Raw genomic sequence first — 19,725 nt, 5'->3', positions numbered from 1 at the left:
AATGAGGGTAGGTGTGTCAGAGACAGTGAGACTGGCTCAGGACAGAGCAGGGTTCAGAGCTATTATGCATAGGGTCGCTATGAGTCATAGTCGACTCAACAACACAGAACAACAATAACCACCCTCTTGCATAGTCCACTCTCCAAAGGAATTTTACAATGGAAGCAAGTGGGTGCACCAGCTGAGTATATAAGAAGGACGCTGCTTTGTTTGTGTCCTTTCTGAGAAGCCTGTCAGCCTGTAAAGCTACGGATGGAGGAAAGTCCAAGGTGACATTAAATGACTTAGAGAGTCAAACTTTGAATTTCTTAGGTATGAAGCTGAACAATCCCACGTGAAATAAAAGACCAACATGTTGAAAGCCTGAAGGCTTTATTTTTTTTTTCTTGTGTAACCGATTGCAGGATACTTTCAAAACTCTTCAAAGTCCTAGTACAAAATTTATCATTGTTTTCCACTATGGGTCTTATCTCTGCCTAACATAGGCATGAAGATTAAGTGTCCAAATTCATATGCAGATATTCTGAAGACTTTTATTCTTGAAGAAAAGGCACCATATTTTCTAACATTTGAAACACTCCGGTGGGTTGCTAGAGAAATGCTGTCACATTCCATGATTTCATTTTTACTGTTGAGCATGTTGTCAGGAATGAGCAGTCCCTTGGAAAAGAACATCATCATTGGAAAAGTCAAGGGTTGGTGAAGGAGAGGGAGGCCCTCAACTAGGTGGACTGACACAATGATTGCAACAAATGGACTTAAGCACAGTAGAGGTTGTGAAGATGGCACAGGATCAGGCAGGGTTTTGATCTGTTGTACACAGGTTCACCGTGAGTCCTTGCTGACTAGATAACGCTAACAATAACACCACAAGTGAACAAAGGGAATGTAGTTTTAACCACTACCTAGTCTTTGCTGATCACAATGAAGAGGTCTCCTTTTCACCTTCTGTGTTGATCAGTAAAGGTAGGAAGGACGTTTGTGGTTTCTGAAACTCTTATTCGAGCATAAATCTGGATGGTAAGTACATTATACTGCTGTTTCATAGAAAGAACATGGTTTATTCATATGCCTTGATGATGATATGATATGGTATGAATAAAAGAGGAAAGACTATCAATGCAGGCGATCGGAGGAAGGACTTAATTTTTTGCTGAATTAACTTTTTGTTAACTAGCCAAAAATCTTCCTCCATTTGATTCCGTTTGTATTTTAATACTAGCAAAGCTTGTTTCAGATTCTTGGGGCCAGTGTTTATCCTCTTGTGGTTGTACTGGAGTATGCAAAGTGCTGGCTAAGTGCTGTGGTTAGAAATCACTTGGAGAGCCCCATTAAGTTTTCCCTGATTTCTTCTCTTCTGTGTTCCCGTTCACAGGATATCAATCACCAGAGTGACCGCTGACATTTCTCTCGCTAAGAGGTCCGTCTTAAATAACCCCAGCAAGAGAGCAATAATTGAACGTTCCAACACTCGATCCAGTTTAGGTAAGATGTTCACACGGGGTACTCCTCCAAGCCTCGCTTTCAGACTGTTGCTTTTATGAATGCCTTTTCCAACTTGCCTCCCATCCGAATGGAATGGGGAAGAGCTGAACAGCTGAAGAGAATGCGAGCCGTGACACATGGGTGGGGGTGGCAAGCAGAATCCTATGGCAGCCAGAACCCACTTGCTCTCAGCTCCAGTCATTTAACTGATTAGTAGTCTAGTAGGAATCCTCAGTGGGTCCCCTGATATGTCACTGTTGGAACCCTGAGAAACTACTCATCTCCACTTTGCCCCAGCTTCTCAGTGAGTCTAATGATACCTGTCATACCTGAGTCACAGCTGACATGAAAGGAAAGCCCATATTGGTGCGTTCTTACTGATGCTTCTGCTACCAGCTAGTGGTACCAGAAGAGTCTTTCAATCGAAATAGAAATCACATTCAGGGAGTCTGAACATGTCTTTCCTAGGGTCTTAGTCAGAAAGCACCGTACAGTTCACCCTAACAGAGAAGAGAAGGCCACGTGTGAGTAGTTTCCGCAAAGCGTAGATGTGCAGGGGCGAGGAGGAAGGTACCACCGTGCGAAGCAGGCCTGTGTGCCTGGTGAATCACCAGCCCCGTCTCCAAAGCCTGTTGTGATCTCTGCAGTTGCCAGGAGTGGTGCAGCCCACTCAACTTTCTAAGATTCTCTTTTGCATTCTTCTGTATCTGAGGGAAACTTTGTTTTAACTGTCCTCTTCCTCATGAAGGTCTCATTGCTGCTGAGGAAGAACTAACTCAGATTTTCAGAACCACAGCAGATTCTTCAGTGGGTTTCTGAGATAGTAAATCACATGGGAGGAGAGAACCCACCTTTCTGCCTTGGAGCAACTGAGGGATTTGAACTCTGAGAGATGGGTAGCCTTTGGGTTAGCAGCAAGGCTCCGTGTGGACTAGAACTTTCCTGAACTCTTCTTCTATGCAACTACTTTTTTTTAAAATACCAAACTACTGCAATTATCTCTGCACTTGATTTTTTTAAAAAAATTAAAATTGGGGTTTCTGATATAGATTGCATGTTTAAACATCCCACCAATGATCCCTTGAAAGCCTTGACACTGAGTATGCAAGGTTAGAATGAGGATACAGAGAATCCTCTCTGTATTCCTAGCACACGGCAGGCACAAGGTAATTCCTCAGTAAATATGTACAGAGTGATTGCTTTGTGAAAGAAATGAAGCACAGTAGCTGTCAGAGTTTATAGGAGGAAAATTTCCAAGCCCTCCTTTAGCCCTGCATTTAGCACTTTTCACATAGAGATTACAGCATTCTTATAGCACTCTTAAAATCATAGTATTTCGACCTTGAGGAGGTGGCCGTGGCAGTATTGATGGTGAATTAATTTAGAGAGCTCACTTAAGTCAAACATCACAAGTGACAAGAGCATCGAATTAGGCTGAAGTTTTCTCCAACCTGTTCTTTGTTCTCATGTCTTCTTCCCTCCTACACACTCCTCACATTGCCTTTTAACCACACCTTCCTCTGATGAATCATAAGACGTTAAAAGCATAAACCAGGTTTCCTGACTCATTTAGCCATCTGCATCAGCCAACAGGTTCGTGGGGATTCACTAAAGTGATTTTCTGTGATCTTAGTGACCTAACACCAGAGTCAGTGGTGTAGGAGATGAGGTGATGGGTATAGTGAGGTTAATGTAAATCTTGAATAACAAACAATGTACATTTCAGTTCATGAATGTTTATTTTGTAAAACCATGTACCCACAACCTTTGGAGTTAATTTAATGGTAACATAAAAACCTTACATACCTTAAGTATTATTTTAATTGATTCAGGAGGCACCATTCCTTAGAAAAAGGCTTGGAAAAGTAGGGGATCAGTGCAATCTCATTGTGATGTATTAGCCCAGTGACTGCAACAATGGGCTTACGCATGGCGAATATTGGAGGATGGCAGAGTTGGGCAAGGTTTGCATCTATTAACCGTAGGACTACCAAGAGTTGTAGTATACTCAATGGCACCTAACAACCATGTGATAATAATCACCATGTGAGCTTTTTATGCTCATTCGTCTACTTGTTAAGGTGCATTTGTAGCTTTTCATCATCAAATGTTTATTTAACTCTTTATGTACTATGCATTATGTTAGACATAGGCAAGAAGACACAGTACTTTATCCATTCTAAGACAGAAGAGGCAGCTGTGTGATAAGGAAATGATCAGTAACAAGCTATGTGTAGAAAGAAAGAAAGGTAAGTGATAAAAGCTCTCTGAGAAGACATCATAGAAATTACACTTGGACTCTTCAGGGCAGACAAGAATGTACAAAAGCATGATCATGTGAAAACAACCTTGTGCCGCTGAGCGCCATGGTTCTTTGCCTGACTAGCTTAGAAAGTGGAGATAAGGAGAGATTTGATCACAACAGTGGAAGAGACAGATAAAGTAAGTTTGTTAGCACGCTATTGTGCCTCGATAAGGAGATCTCCAGACTAGATTTCACAAAATGACAGTTTTACAAGCCACTAATAGGTGTTACACTCTTTTTTTTTTTTCTGTGACTAAATAAATTTAGACATGATTGGTTGAACAGTTGACAGATTTCTTTATGGCAAGACTTCTTAGAGCCTTTAAAGTACTATTCATGATGTGCCTTTGAAATTCCAAGAGTCTATTCTTGCTGTTAGGTGCCTCAAGTTGATTCTCACTCATAACAACATGTACAGCACCTTCTAGTCTTTGTTATGTTCGAGCTTCTTCTTGCTTCAGCTATATCAATCCCTCTCATTGAGGAGCCTCCTCTGCTTCACTTTCTACTTCACCATGAATGATTGCCTTCTCCTGGAAGTGGTTCAGAATGAGATAAAGTTTCACTATCCTCACTTAAGATCGCCTAAATATAACAATAAAAAAAGCAAAAACAAGACCATCCCTGAAAAATGAAATATAATCTTGAGAAATGAGCCAACATATCAGGTATAAACACACACACACACACATACACACACACACACTCACACACACACACTCACACACACACACTCACACACACACACATACATTATATTTTAATAGATAAGCTGTTTTAAATAGATGGATTACTTCAGTATTTGGTATTAACTAGATATTTTATTTGACCACATTTGCCTGGTTGTTATATCTGGCCAAATAGATTTGCATCTGTATGCGTTGCAGGATTTTAATATTGCTGGTCTTAGATTTTTGTTCATACATGTTGTTGTGTTGATGAGTACTGTCAAGTCAAAACCCGCTCATAGCTGACCCCGTAGCAGGGTTTCAGAGGCAGTAAATTGTACTGGAGGAGATTGCCCATCTTTCTCTCATGGAGCATCTAGTGGATTTGAACTGCATACCTTTGGGTTGGCAGTACAATTTATTATCACTGAACCACCAAAGCCCCTTGGTTTATATATATATGTGGTGTGTAGAGAGGGAATATATATAGAGAGGGGGAGGGAAGGAGAGTATATAAATATGTGTGTGTATTCTAAAAATAATCATGACTTAGAACAAATCTACCGGCCTTAAAACTTGTATCTAGCCACATTTGGTATTATGTTTATTATTACTATAGAATAAATTACCCAGGAGTGAAAAAATGTACTATTAGTCTAAACACATGAGCTGTGTTTTTAAATAAAATATGTCCACAGAATGTTAATGTTTAACTCCCTGATTGACAAAAATATTTCAGTGTCATTTCTTTTAATACAGGATTGCTGTGTATATGATGTTTCCTGAGTGTGATTTCAGCTTCTGAGTTAAAGCTGTTGAGAATTAAGTGCTAATTAACAGCAACATAATAGAATCTTCTTTAAATACATGATTAAAGAGTATGGTGAATGTAAGAAGCAAATTAAGGGATTCATCTTAATTTCTTCCACAACTGCCTAGCTTTATATAATAGCCAACACTTCTCAGTCTGTCTTTAGATAAAATCTTGAGCTAGAGCTATGAAAATGCAATATATTTACTTTTTTTGGCATGATAGGCAACTTATGTGAAAGTTTTTACATAAAAAAACAAAGTGCTCTGACCTCCTCCCCCTTGAGAACAGAACTAGATGGTCTCAGTTTACCACTACCAAGTGTTCTAATCAAAGCATGATAGAAAAATGTAGAACAGAATTTCAAATTAATTTTTTTAATTTAATTTTTTTTTACTCATTGGATCAGCTGAAACTAGATGAATCCCTGAAACATACTATTCCCCCAACATACTATTACTCTTACAACCAGAACTCAGCCCTGATAATCACTTTTAGCTAAATATCAAATTGTTTTATAAAGTAAAGAATACAACCTTTGAATACTGAATTGAATTCTTTTAAAAATCATCTGTTTGAGATACAATGGTCAACAATCACTCTAAAGAATAAATGAGGAGTTTGAAGGCAACATCTTTGTCCATTGTCCAGCTCTCATTGTCCAGCCAGAGAGAATGTAACAATGACAATGATAATTAATACTGATACAATGTAGAGGAAATAACCAATATCATTGAACAATGTGTAGAAATTGTTGACTAGAAATCTGTCTTGCTGTGTATGTACACTTGCTCCAAAAAAACCTAATACATTTTTTTCAACTATAACTAACCTTGACTTGTTATTTGATATTTCTCCTTTTAGCTGAAGTACAGAGTGAAATTGAAAGAATCTTTGAATTGGCAAGATCTTTGCAACTGGTTGTTCTTGATGCAGACACCATTAATCACCCCGCACAGCTTATAAAGACTTCCTTAGCACCAATTATCGTCCATGTAAAAGTCTCATCTCCAAAGGTAATTCACTCATCTCCTAAAAAGAAGAATTAGAAGCTCATTTCTTTTTGAAATATTCTTTGCGCTGTGCTTTTCCACTGGTGAGCAAGGAAAATGTCTTGTTGAAATCCAGTTAAGGTGCACATTATTGAATTCCTATGGTGTGTGGACAGGTTCTAGCAAACCAGGAATAAAATAAAAAAATAAAAAGGGAGGGAGGGAGGGAAGGAAGAAAAGAAGGAAGGAGGGAAATCACTGTGGTGAGGGGAAGAAAGACAAATATGTAGTAGAAACAGCTTATTTAAGGACAGTGAGGGAAAGTGGACATACTTTTCCATAGACTTTAAGGTCTAGATACATTTCTTAAATAATATTGATACTTATATGATGTATATTTCCCCCTAGTTGATAAGGTGCATAATTTAACAAGACTATGTCTATCATATATACCAATCCTCTGCTGTTGGTTGAGTAGATTTCCAACATAACAAGCCCATAAGACAGGGTTGTTTATGTTAGGTACCTTCGGGTCGAGTACTCATGGGTTGTTACTTCCAAATGACCGATCTGAACCCTGCCCTTTGCAGTGCCATCCTCATCATTTCTGACATGTCCGAGCCCATTGCAGTGGTGACTGTGTCAGTCCATTGGGTTGACGTTTTTCCTCTCTTTCCCTGATCCTCCACCTTTCTGAGTATGATGATCCAAGGAATAGCCTCTCCTAAAACTATGTGAGATGAAGCTCTGTCATCTTTGTGTCCAAGAGGCACTCTGGCTGCAGTTCGTCCAAGACATGTTTGTTTGGGTTTTTTTTTTGTCAGTCCATGAACAGCTCAAAGGCATCAATTCTTTTTTCTACATCTTTGTCCATTGTCCAGCTCTCAAATGCTTAGCAAGAGATTGAAAAGACCACTTAGTCCTCAAATTGGCATTGTTTGCTCCTCAGTAATTTGGAAAGGTCTCTGATTGCAGACTTGCCCAGTGCAATGCGTTTCCTGATCTCCTGACTGCTAGTACCAAGTGTGTTAACAGTAACTGTAAGTAAGATGAGTTCCCTGACAGTTTTGATCTTTTTCCCATCTCTCATGTTGTTGCCTATTGGTCCAGTGGTAAGAATTTTTTTTATTTCTTGATGTTGAGATGTAATCAGATTGAAGGCTGTATTATTTTATCTTCTGCAACAAATGTTTCAAGTCTTCCTCACCTTCAGCAGGCAAAGTTGTGGAATCTATATAACACAGGTTGTTGATGTGTCTTCCTCTAATCCCAATGCCATATTCTTCTTCATTGAGTCCAGTTTCTCAAACTATTTTTTCTGCAAACAGATTAAATGGCTCTATAGAGAGAACACAACCCTAAAACACATCTTTCCTGATTTTAAACCACACAGTGTTCCCTTGCTCCATTCGGACAACTACCTCTTGGTCTAGGTATAGGTTTTATATGAGCATAAATAAATGTTTTGGGATTCCTTTCGTTCTCAATGTTCGCCATAATTTATTATGATCCACACAGGCAAATGCCTTTGCAGAGACAATAAAGCATAAATATACATTCTCCTGATACTCTCTTTCAGCTAGGGTGCATCTGACATCAGCATGATAGCCCTATTGTCACAGCCTCCTCTAAACCCAGCCTGAACTTCTGGCAGTTCTCTGTCAATGTACTATCCCAGCCATTTTGGGGGGATCTTCAGCAATATTTTAATTGCATGTGATAGCAGTCAATAATTTGCACATTCTATTGGATCACCTTTCTTGGGACTGAGAACAAATATGGACCTCTTCCAGTCAGTCTTCCAAATTTCCTGGCATACACTGGTTGAGCACGTCCAGGACTGCACCTGTTAGTTGAAACATGTCAATTGGTATTCCATCAATTCCTGGGACTTAATTTTTTTGCAAGTGCCTTCAGGGAAGCTTGAACTTCTTTCTTCAGTGCAGTTGGCTCTTGATCTTATGGTATTTCCTGAAATATTTCAATGTTGGCTAATTTCTTTTGTACAATGACTCTTGTGTATTCCCTCTATCTTCTTCTAGTGCTTCCTGGATCATTCAAGATTTTCCCCATAAAATCTCTAAGTATTGTAACTCAACCACTGCATTTGTTTTTTAATTCCCTATATTTGAGAATGCAGAGTGAGTTCTTCCTTTTTTATTCTCCAATTCCAACTTTCTACACATTCCATTATAATACTTTGCTTTGTCTTCTCAAACTGCCCTTTAAAATCTTCTGTTCAGCTCTTTTACTGCAGCATCTCTTCCCTTTGTTTTGGTTTCTTGACCCTCTAGTGCAGTTTTCAAAGATTCTTCTTACATTAATTTTGATTTTTTCTTTCCCTTCTGTCTTGATAATTACCTTCTGCTCTCTCCATGGATGATATCCTTGGCATTATCCTACATCACATCTGGTCATCAATAATTAGTGTTCAACACCTCAGGCCTATTAAGATGATTTTTAAATTCTAGCGAGATAGATTCAAGGTAATATTTTGGTTCCTTCTTCAATTTGAACTTGTACATGAGTAATTGATGGTCTCCTCCACGGTCAGCCCTTGGTCTTGCTAGGTCAGGCAAGGGTAGAACTGTGGTATAGGATTCCTAAATCTGTAAATCTTACAGAAGAATCCAGGTATCACAGTGGTTAAAGGAGTCATCTGCAAACTGAAAGTTCAGCAATTCAAACCCACTAGCTGTACAACAGGAGAAATATTTGACAGTCTGTTTCCTTAAAGATGTAGCCTTAGAAGCACCATCAGGTTGCTCTAAGTAAGAATGTACTCAGTGGTAATGGGCTATGGATTAAACCTTTCTAGAACCAGACTCACTCCTATGAAATGGCTAGTGAGTTTAAACTGCTGGCCTTTTGACTGGGAACTAACTGATCACACTAACAGCTGTGCTGCTGGGTCTCCTTATTTTTCCTGTAAAAAGAAGGTAAAATTGTTGTGTAAGCGTGTGTTATGTAAACATTACAGATGCTAGAATTTGTGTTGAGATTGAGTTCTTTGAGAATTCTAGTCGTCCCATCACTAAGAGTCAGCCTTTCTTCTCGTGTTATGGAAACATTACGGATGCTAGAATTTGTGTTGAGATTGAGTTCTTTGAGAATTCTGGTCGTCCCATCACTAAGAGTCAGCCTTTCTTCTTGATGCATTTGTTCAGTGTCAGGTGATCTTGTGGGTCATTACAGTGAGTTGAAATCACCTTGACGATCTGCAGGACGCTTTGATTCAGAGCTCATGGGCAGTTCAAGCAGCCCTCACTGCAGTGGAATAGATTTCAATCCCTCCTGATTTCCTGCCCCAGTCACCATAAGTATAGGAAGGAGGCTTCACATGGACATATGTGCAACAATATCACAGAGCTTCATAAACTAGGACTGTTTAGGAGGATTCTGGTTTCAGGTCAAATCGTTAAGAGAGAGAAGAGTACATGGTATTTACACCAGCGCTCCCTGGCATAGCTAGACCACTGGTTTATGTATCAACAACTCAACTCAATGCCCTCAAGTCAGAACTGACTCATAACTGGCCCTCCAGTGGATTTTCATAGGCTATAAATCGTAAGGGAGGAGCCTGCCCATGCTTCTCCCATGAAGCATCTAGTGGATTTAAACCACCTGCCTTTGGGTTGGCAGCACAACTCCTTACCTCTAAGCCACCAGAGCTCCATGACTTTCAGAGAGTGAACCAAAATTATTACTCAGCTAAATTTGGATAGAAATGTTCCAGTGCAAATCAGTTTCTCCCCATCAGCAGAGCTCTGTCTGAAATATCTGGTTAAAATTTAGAGTAGGAACTCAAGATCTCACCAGTATTTTGTACCAAATTAGAGTAAAATGAACATGTCAAATTCCGTATACTTAAAACTAGTGTGGGAGAATGATTTTCAACTATAGAGTTTTGTCAAGGCTGGTAACTAGACTATTAAAAGGGTCTGAGTTCATTTTACTTTCTTTTCATTCATTGACAACACCTCCCTTTCCTATTTTCCATCAGGTTTTACAGCGGTTAATTAAATCTAGAGGAAAATCCCAAAGTAAACACTTAAACGTTCAACTGGTGGCAGCTGATAAACTTGCACAATGTCCTCCAGTAAGTACAATATTTGTCTTAATCATTCCTGACTAGTTAGGAGAGAGAAATGTGTTCCTTTGTGTTAGCGTTGTAATTTTTTGTTCCAGAAAGCTGATGTTGTCGTAAATTTCAAGTATTTCTTAGAAAAAGCTGCTGCTATCGCTTTTGGTTACACTCAGGCATCCAGAACTAGGTAGCGTTCACAGTGAAATAAGTAATGATCATAGAATGTGGTTTCCCATGGTCCTGGCTGCTACATGTATTACCTGTCAAAAACTTAGCCAACCACTTCATCAGGTTAGAAGGAGATTTTTGAGAAAAGAAAAGAACCAAATAAAATGTACTTATGTGACTTTGCTTTCATTGTTTCATAAGAAGATTCCTGCAGGCATAAAAAACATCATGATGTTGAAGACTGAGAATTTATTGGAGCTAAAAGAGCCTCGTGGCCATAGCAGATGAAGGAGTCAAGTTTGAGTAAGATGAAAACCCACATTACAGAAACTGTTTTCCTGGTGCCTTTGCCAGAAACAGCCGCTGGGTAGGAAGGCAAGCAGATGGGTGGGGAGCTGATACCTGCTGCCACGTAGCACTGGGTCACCAGCAGCCGGTGTCTCCACCTGCATAACTGGCTTGATATCTCTCTGCTTCTGTTTCTCTACAGGAAGTCTTTCTTAATTGGTTTGATTCACTAGATTTTTTTCAAAAAAAAATACATGCTTGTGTAAGGATCACTTCTGTTCTGTGCAAGCATAAAATCTACTTCAAATGTTTAGAAAGACAACAAAAGCAAACAACTTAAATGTGCCAACTCTGGAGCCCAACTGCCTGGGTTCAAATCCACACTAACTTGTTTTGTAATCCTGTGCAAGTATCTGTTTTATGGGGATGGAGTAGGGATAGTTATAGTTATATCCATTTGAGTCCTCTGCAGGGTTTTTAACGAGCCTTGGTACATAAAGTGCAGGGCTGCTAGCTGAGAAAATAATTCAAATTCTCCAGCTGCTCTGCAGATGAAAGATCTCCTTCCATAAGAGTCGACAGCCTTGGAAACCCAACAGAGGATCACTGTGGGACAGAATCAACTCAGTGGCACTGGGTCTGTGTGGCCAAGGGTTCAATGGAGCAGACCAAGGTGAACTTTAGGCCAATTTTTGATGTTATTTTTAGCTTCCATTAAGTTAGTTGCTGACTTATAACCAACCCATGCACAATAAGAATGAGTAACAGTCAACCTCAGAGATTTCACTGGCTTTTTAAAAACTCTTAAGTAGACCCTCAGACCTTTCTTCCTAGTCATTCTTTATCTGGAAGCTCTATTGAAACTTGCTCAGCATACAAACCACATGCAAACCTCCACTGATAGCTAGGTGGTAGCTGTGCTTGAGGTTCAATGGCAGGGAGGTAAGAAATCTTCCTTACCCACCAGTGAACCACCACTGTTCCTATCAGCCACCCATAAACCAAACCAGTTGCTGTTGAATTTTGATTCTTAGAGACCCTGTGTGAGCAGAACAGAACTTCTCCATGGGGCTTTAAAAGCTGTGGCCAAGTTTTCTGCATGAGAGGGTTCCAAATGCTAATTACTGATCTATTACTACCACATAGTAGTAATGTTTTGTTTAGCAGTTGAGGGACCGGCAAATGACCATTGTTGTTACATGCCATTGAGCTGGCTCTGACCCACAGTGACCCTGTCAGTGAGTTGCTGCCAGATCCTCCACCAGCCTCAGCCTCTGCTGACCTTGAGCCCGCTGTTATAGTCGCTGGTGTCTGTCCATCTTCCTCTGTTTTGCTGACCATATACTTTTCCAAGCATGATGACCTTCCCCAAGAATGGCCCTTCATGATAACATACCCGAAGTTGATGAGGTGAGGTCTCACCATCCTTGCTGCTGAGGAGTACACTGACTGTAGTTGCTCTAAGATTTGTTTGTATCTATAAGGCTCCTGAAAAGGACAGGCTTAGACCTGTCGTCATTTCATTTGACAAAGTGGTTGAGGCATTTCACAGTCTGTTCAAAGATCCAAAGGACTAGTAGATCCCTAGTGAGCTCCTGCTCTCTAAAGGCCTTAACTTAGGTCAAGGGTGGGCATAGAGTGGATTCTATGAACACATGTGAGAGATACTATATAGAAGGAGTCTGCTGTGGTGAAGTCTACAGAACATGGTATCTCAGCTCTCTTCCAAGCTCTGATTAAGCATTTTAGGTCAGAGTTTCTCTACCTCAGCACTACTGACGCTTGAACTGGGTAATTTTTTATTGCGGGAGGCTGTCTTATGCCTTGTGGGATATTTAGCAGCAACCTGAATCAATAACAGTTGACTCTCAAAATATTGTAGCCTACCAAAATATCTACAAGCATTGCCCAGTGGCCCCTAGGAAACAAAATTGCTGCTAGTTTGAACCACCAGTTTATATTAATTTATATGTAAATTTGGGGCAGTGTTGTTATGAGCTGTCGCATCAGAGTCAACACATAGCTGACCTTCCAGCAGGTTTTCAGAGACTATAAATCACACAGAAGAGATCGCCCATCCTCCTCCTGTGGAGCAGCAGGTGGATTCGAACCACATGCCTTTGGGATTGCAACATAGCTCCTTAGCACCATGTTACCAGAAAGCACGTAAAAATAGAAAGGATAATTCCTTTTTTATATTATAAGTGGTATTCATGAACGCAGGGAGTACCAGAAGAATGTATATCTGTGTTTCATTGATTATGCAAAGGCGCTTGACTGTGTGGATCATAACAAACTGTGGCTGACTCTGAGAAGAATGGGAATCCCAGAACACTTGATCGTTCTAATGCGAAACCTATACCTGGACCAGGAGGCAGTCGTCAGGACAGAGCAAGGGAACACTGCATGGCTCAAAATTGGGAAGGGCGTATGCCAGGGATGTGCCCTATCTCCATACCTTTTCAACCTGTATGCAGAACAGATTATCCGAAAGGTTGGGCTCTATGAGGTAAAGTGTGGTGTCAGGATTGGTGGAAGATTCATCAACAATCTGCGTTATGCAGATGACACAACCCTGCTTACTGAAACTGAGGAGGACCTGAAATGTTTGCTGCAGACGGTCAAGGATTGCAGCCTCCAATATGGATTGAGGCTCAATATCAAGAAGACAAAGATTCTCACCACTGGACCAATTGGCAGCATCCGGAGAGATGGTGAAGAGATTGAGATTGTTAACAACTTTAGTCTGCCTGGCTCCACAGTCAACACTCTCGGCACCAGTAGCCAGGAATTAAAAGATGTATTATGATGGCAAAGTCTGCTGTTAGGGACCTCTCCAAAGTACTGAAGAGCAATGGTGTCTCCCTGGAGACTAAGGTGCATCTGATACAGGCCATGGTCTTTGCAATCACTTGTTATGCATCAGAGAGTTGGACAATGACTACGGAGGATAGAAGGAGAATTGATGCCTTTGAGCTGTGGTGCTGGAGAAGAGTATTGAGAATACTATGGACTGATAGGAAAACAAACAGATTCATCCTGGAAAGGGTTAAAGTGGGTGGCTCCTTGGAGGTGAGGATTCTGGGGCTTCGTCTGTCATACTTTGGACATGTTGTAAGGAGGGACAAGGTCCTTGGAGAGGGACATCATGCTTGAGAGCGTGGAGGAACAGCGCAAGAGGGAAAGACCCTCTATGAGGTGGATTGATTCAGTGACTGGGGTAATCAGGGTGGGTCTGTCAGAGGCAGTGCGATTGGCACAGGATAGAGCAGGATGTAGGGCTGTTGTACATAGGGTCTATGTGAGTCGCAATGGCACATAACAACAACAGCATTCATGTAATCAAATTAACATGTTAAATAATGTAAACAGAGTTTAGAAAATACTGAATATAAAGTGAGGGAGAAGGGTGGGCAGTCTCCTCCTGTGCTATTAACTGCCTCTTAAAACCCACTGGAGGGTCAGCTATAGATCAGTTCCCACTCAACAGTACACAGTAACAACAAATATAAAGCAATATTTATTTTCTGATTTGCTTGCTTAAAAATCCAGATTGTGTTTCCAGTCATATAAAATAAGAAAGTGTTTCTCCCAAGGCAGTCTTCCAATTATCTGGCGAGCTTAGAGTTTCCTGATTTGGGAACAGATTCTAAGTTCACATTATTATTTAAGACCTCTTTGGGTTATAAAGCTTAATAATAATCTAAAAATGTGTGTCTGCACTTGTCTGTGTTTTACTTTAAGGCCATAATTATAATTGCCACCCCAAGCTTTGTGATCACGGTGTCATCTTCGTTCCTTTGGGAGAATCTGCAGCTTGCTTATTAAGCTGCTGCATCTCCCTATCTTAAAAAGTCAGCAAATTACACTAGCAATCTCTTGTTGCTGAGACATTAAAGGCAGCCGTCTTTGGGAAAGGCATTCTCAAACAGCACTAGGGAAAAAAGTTAACTCTGTAGTCGAAAGAGAGAGTCCTAGATTCAGGAATGAAAAGGGCCCTCACATACTCAGATCTTTTCATAGCAACTCATAGGGAGCTCTGGTGGCCTAGTGGTAAGAATCTGTGCTGCAATCCCAAAGGCTCATAATTCAAATCCACCAGATTCTCTGCTGGAGAAGGATGGACAGTCTCCTCCTGTGCCAGCTGGATCTGGCACAAAACAAAACAAAAGCTGTAAATGGAGAATTTTTTTTAAAGCATTCAGAACTCTGCAGCAATTACCACACCAACTCCCTCAGCCTCTTCTTCAGATTCCAGAGCTTTTCCCTTTGTCCCTGCTGTCTTCTTTTCCACCCAAAGGCCTGCATGCTCCCCAGAATATGTGGCCCTACACCGTGAGAGATGTGCCCTTTGGAAATTTCCTAATGCCCATGAGCTTCAACTTGACCCAATCCGTCAGTTTCAACCAATGACAACCATTTGCTCCACTTCATAAGCCTGTTGCTAATTGACTACAATTGGAAACAGGATGTTTTTTCCTTGTATCATGTTACCAAAAGTGAATCTACATGAAAAAAGAAAAATTTTACTTCTTTATTTATTTTGTGTATTATATGGGATTAAGTGATTTTAATTTTATTCATACATTTTTTACACATTTCAAATTTTGTTTCAATTACTGCCTTGGAAGTTAAATTTTTATTTGGCCACAGTATAAACCTCAAATAGTTTTGAATATTGTGCTTATTATAATTTCTTTAAACTGTATTTCTTTCCTAATCATTTTAATAAATCAATCCTGTTTTAGGCAGTGTTTAAATTACAATAGGTTGTTTTATTTACTGAATAGTCCTTAATATGCTTGTGTATATTTTACATTTCCAGTAGGACAGATAGAAGGCAATTCTACCTCCACCCCTGATTTTGACTACAAAACCCTTTTTCCACAGAGCATCTCATGCGACTAGTGTTCCACGGAACAATTACAGGGAAAGAGTAGGCCAGTCTAACCTCCTCATTTTACAATTGACAGAACTGAGACCGAGAGAGGTGAGCTGGATCTGCAGAAGTGATAAGCTTTGTCTGAAAGCTCTAGGAAAGTTGCAGTTAGGGATCTCTCAAAATTACTGAGAAGCAGCAATCCCACTTTGAAGACTAAGGTGCTCCTGATACAGGTCATGGTCTTTTCAGTCACTTCTTAGGCATCTGAGAGCTGGATCCTGAGTAAGGATGATAGAAGAATTGATGTCTTTGGGTTGTGGTGTTGGAGAAACAGCACTGAACATCCCATGGACTGCCATGCCAAAAGAACTAATATGCCTTGGGAAAAATGCATCCAGAATGCTTTTTGGAAGCAAAGATGGCAAAGCTTCTTCTCTCGTAATTTGGGCATGATGCTGGAAGAGGCTTTTTCTGGAAGAAAGCCATCATGCTTGGTGGAGGGTCAGCGCAAAAGAGACCCCTGAATTGACATGGTGACTGCGCCAGTGGGATCAAGTGTGTCAGAGATGACAAGGATAGCATAGGACAGGCCTGTCGTTCATAGAGTCACTATCAGTCCTACTCATCTCAATGGCACCTCAAACCAACAATAATTACCAACATCAGGAGCACACAGAGTTATGCTGCTTACTGAAGGGCATGTCTTTCTTGTGGTTCGATGCTGCTCACCTGAAGGCCATGCCTCTCTGGTGGTTCGATTCCACTAACGCCTCCACAGGTGGTGGTGCAATTTACAGCCTTGGAAACACAATGCATGGTCCGCTATGAGTCCGTTCTGCCTCTGGAAATGAATAAGTAAATGATACAAATGATTGAGTAATCTCAGAAGGAAGCTGCCCGTCCTTTTCCTGAGGAGCAGCTGGTGGATTCAAACCACCAATCTTTTGGTTACCAGTCCAACATATACTAGACTGTGCTACTAGGGATCCTTAAGAAGCCAGAGACAGACCCGAATGAGTCAGCAGGCCCATGTTGGTATCCCAGTTCTAGGGTAATGTTCTGTCTCTCTAGCTCCATCTCTAATTGTTGTTGAGACTGATTATAGCTGACATTGCCCATCTTTCTCTCGAAGCCACTGAAGAATATGAACTGCCAGAGAGCTGTAGCCCTTGGATTAACTGCACAACTCCCTTGAGACTATGCTACCAGAGCTCTCAGGACAATGCTGTAGTTACAATGATGTCATATGCTACCTTAAAACTAAATGACCTAAAACAATGATTGCTCATTGGCATTCACCTGGTGGCTGACTTAGAGAGTCTGGGACTTTCCCAGCCTGAGCAAGAATGGCTGGAAGATGGCACAGCTGAGCTCCCGTCTGCCTGCCGCTTGCTCTTCCTGTCTGGGTTGTCTCGAGGCCTCTCATGGGCTTTGTCAGACAGGGGATGAAACTTGTTAAGTGACAGTTTCCAGAGCTCCAGAAGCAAGTGTTCTAATATCTTAAGGCTGATATGGGCTTGGCATCCTGCCATCACATCCACTGGTCAGAAGTGTCAGGAAACTTCCCAGATTGAATCGGAGGGTGGGGTCATAGCCCCTCCATCTCAATGCAAGGAGTGTCAGAAAACTAGCCAGTTTTCATCTATCACACACAAAGAGATGTCCTCAGAGGATGGTCTACGGGATAGTTGAACTCTGAGAGAGAAAACCTTCCTCTTTTTTACCCCTAGTCTCTGGGAAAAGATGGGATTCAGATAGAAAAGGAGCCTGTAGGTCTAGGACCTGAAATCTACAAATACCTTTTTTTTTTCTTTTCTTTTATGTGATCAGCCTAAATTTTTACTTGGAAACATACCTACTTTTAGGTTTGATTTTGCTTTTACTAGTCATTAGTATTATTTTCTTTTTTGGCAAAGTTGAAAATAGTTTAAGGCGGCCAAGTTCAAATCACCCCAGTAGCTGCTAAGACGAGCTGCATAATGTATGGTGAGAAAAGCAGATAGTAGGACAATTGGATATATAAATGAAATGCAATCCTTTAATCCTGCTTAGTTACAAGCCAGCTTGCATTGCCAAATGCTGACCTGGTGGCCCTTTGAGCGGTGATCTTTTGTGTGTGTAAAATGACAGTAGTCACTATCTATGCAAGGGGGGAGCTCAGCTCCTCTAGAGAGTCTTCTAATATTACAGTAACCATAGCAGTTCTCTTCCCTCACCCTTTCTTTTCCATTGTTGAATGGACTCAGATTTATTCTATTAAACACAAAGAACTCTGCAGTTATTGATAATGTCCAGTATCAGACTGCCTTCATGGTAGTAATTTTCCACTGCCGTTTCCAGTAATTTTATTTCAGTTGTTTACAGTTTTTGTTGGCGCACTCATCTACTTGAAATGCTCCCCCCATTAGTGTGTTCATTATCAGGGTCCCTAGATGTCTACAGTTTTAATTCTTAACGCAGGTTTTGTCAAAGGGGAGTGATTGATTTTGCATATTTACTTCACAGAACAAGGCCTTATAGAATTCCGTTTCTCTCACCATGAAGTAGACTATTTCTGTTAAAGGGGAGCTCAAGTGGCCTGGTTGTAAGAAGCTGCACTACAATTCCAAAGGAATGCGGTTCTAATCCACCAGCTGCTCTGTGGGAGGAAAAATAGGCATTCTCCTCCCATTTGATTTTCTGCCTCTGAAAATCACCAAAGGATCAGTTATGGCTTGGTTTTTTACTCTACAGGACACAATGACAGCAATAGCATCTTCTATTAAAGGAAGCTCTGGTGTCCTATTGATAAGAAGCTGAGCTGCAATGCAAAAGGCATGCGGTTTGGATCCATAAGCTGCCATGCAGGAGGAGGATGGGGAATCTTCTCCCATGTGATTAAATGCCCCTGAAGAATGCTGGAGGGTCAGCGATGGGTTGGTTCTGACTCTGCAGCACACAACAACAACAACTTGTGTTACAAGGATTTTTCAGGCACCTAGCAAGAACGTAAAGAATTAGGGACTAATCACTACCTCCATGATGCTAAACAAGTTTCAGTGCAGCTTCTAGACTAAGATTAGCAAGAAAGGTCTGGTGAAGTACTTCTGAAAAATTGGCCAGTAAAACCTGGTCCATCCCAGCTATCCAATCCCACTGGACATGGCACCTCTCTGAGTTATGGCCAACACAACAGCAGCAGGCAACATTATATCATTAAACAGTTTTATTTTATTAAATCTTATTTGCTAGCATTTTTTCTTTATTTTAAGTGATGTCTCATGATATCTATATTTCAGTTGCAAAGAAATGAAGGTAATCTCATTACGATTACTTTTATTTTTCCACTAAACAACAGTTATTAGAAAAATGCCCTCATGAGGTTTTACTATGCACAGCAAATAAATGCAAAACAGTGCATGAGAGAGCATGTATATATTTAATCCTCTGGAGTAGTTAATATTCAGTAATACTAGGCTTAAAAAATTAACATTAAGTATAAAAACAATCTCTAAGTTTTAGAAACTTTTATTTAAAAATACTGAATAGCAACTTCCTAGATAAAAGTATTAGTCAAGTGTTTGTTTTCTTTCATGAGATTTTTTTTTTCTGTGCTAGGAAATATATGAATAATGGAAAAGAAAATGTGCCCACCTCGCCCTCTATATTCTCTTCCAGAAGAATTTACAAGCAGTAAATGAAGGCAGTAGTTCACATGGGCAACTACCTCCTTTGTTATGATACCAGACGAACTGTATGCAGCCCAGCTACCATTACTGATTTTTTTTTTTTGCCCGGGACTCTAGATGAATCCTTATCAAAAGGGGGAAATAGGGAACAAAATGTTCAATTTTTACAAAACCCAGAATTTCTAGGCCCACTGATGCTGGAGGAACCCCTAAACCTTGGAAAATTTTTGAGTCTTGAAATCTTGAAGTAAAACTCCCCAGAAATCATCTTCAAGATAAACAGTCTGATTGAATTAATAAAAAAATGTGCACACTCTTAGAGGATTTTTTACATGAGATCAAAATGAAAACTCATTTTCATTTTTTTTTTA

General features: G+C 40.4%; 1 protein-coding gene across 4 annotated transcripts in view; it reads left to right on the top strand.

Moving 5' to 3' along the window:
- Positions 1-19,725, top strand: part of CACNB4 (calcium channel, voltage-dependent, beta 4 subunit) — a 360,400-nt gene that overhangs the window by 328,181 nt on the left and 12,494 nt on the right. For all 4 annotated transcript variants that reach the window (XM_006880771.1, XM_006880772.1, XM_006880770.1 and 1 more), the window contains 3 exons: positions 1,376-1,485; positions 6,134-6,285; positions 10,265-10,360. In XM_006880771.1, the coding sequence (XP_006880833.1) occupies positions 1,376-1,485; positions 6,134-6,285; positions 10,265-10,360 (358 nt within the window). The remainder of the gene's footprint in view (positions 1-1,375; positions 1,486-6,133; positions 6,286-10,264; positions 10,361-19,725) is intronic.

This window comes from Elephantulus edwardii, unplaced genomic scaffold (genome assembly GCF_000299155.1).
Source record: "Elephantulus edwardii isolate Elephantulus edwardi_28Jun2011 unplaced genomic scaffold, EleEdw1.0 scaffold00010, whole genome shotgun sequence".
Lineage (NCBI taxonomy): Eukaryota > Metazoa > Chordata > Mammalia > Macroscelidea > Macroscelididae > Elephantulus > Elephantulus edwardii.
Note: the sequence above shows the minus strand (reverse complement) of the source record. Positions and strands in the feature narration are given on the sequence as shown.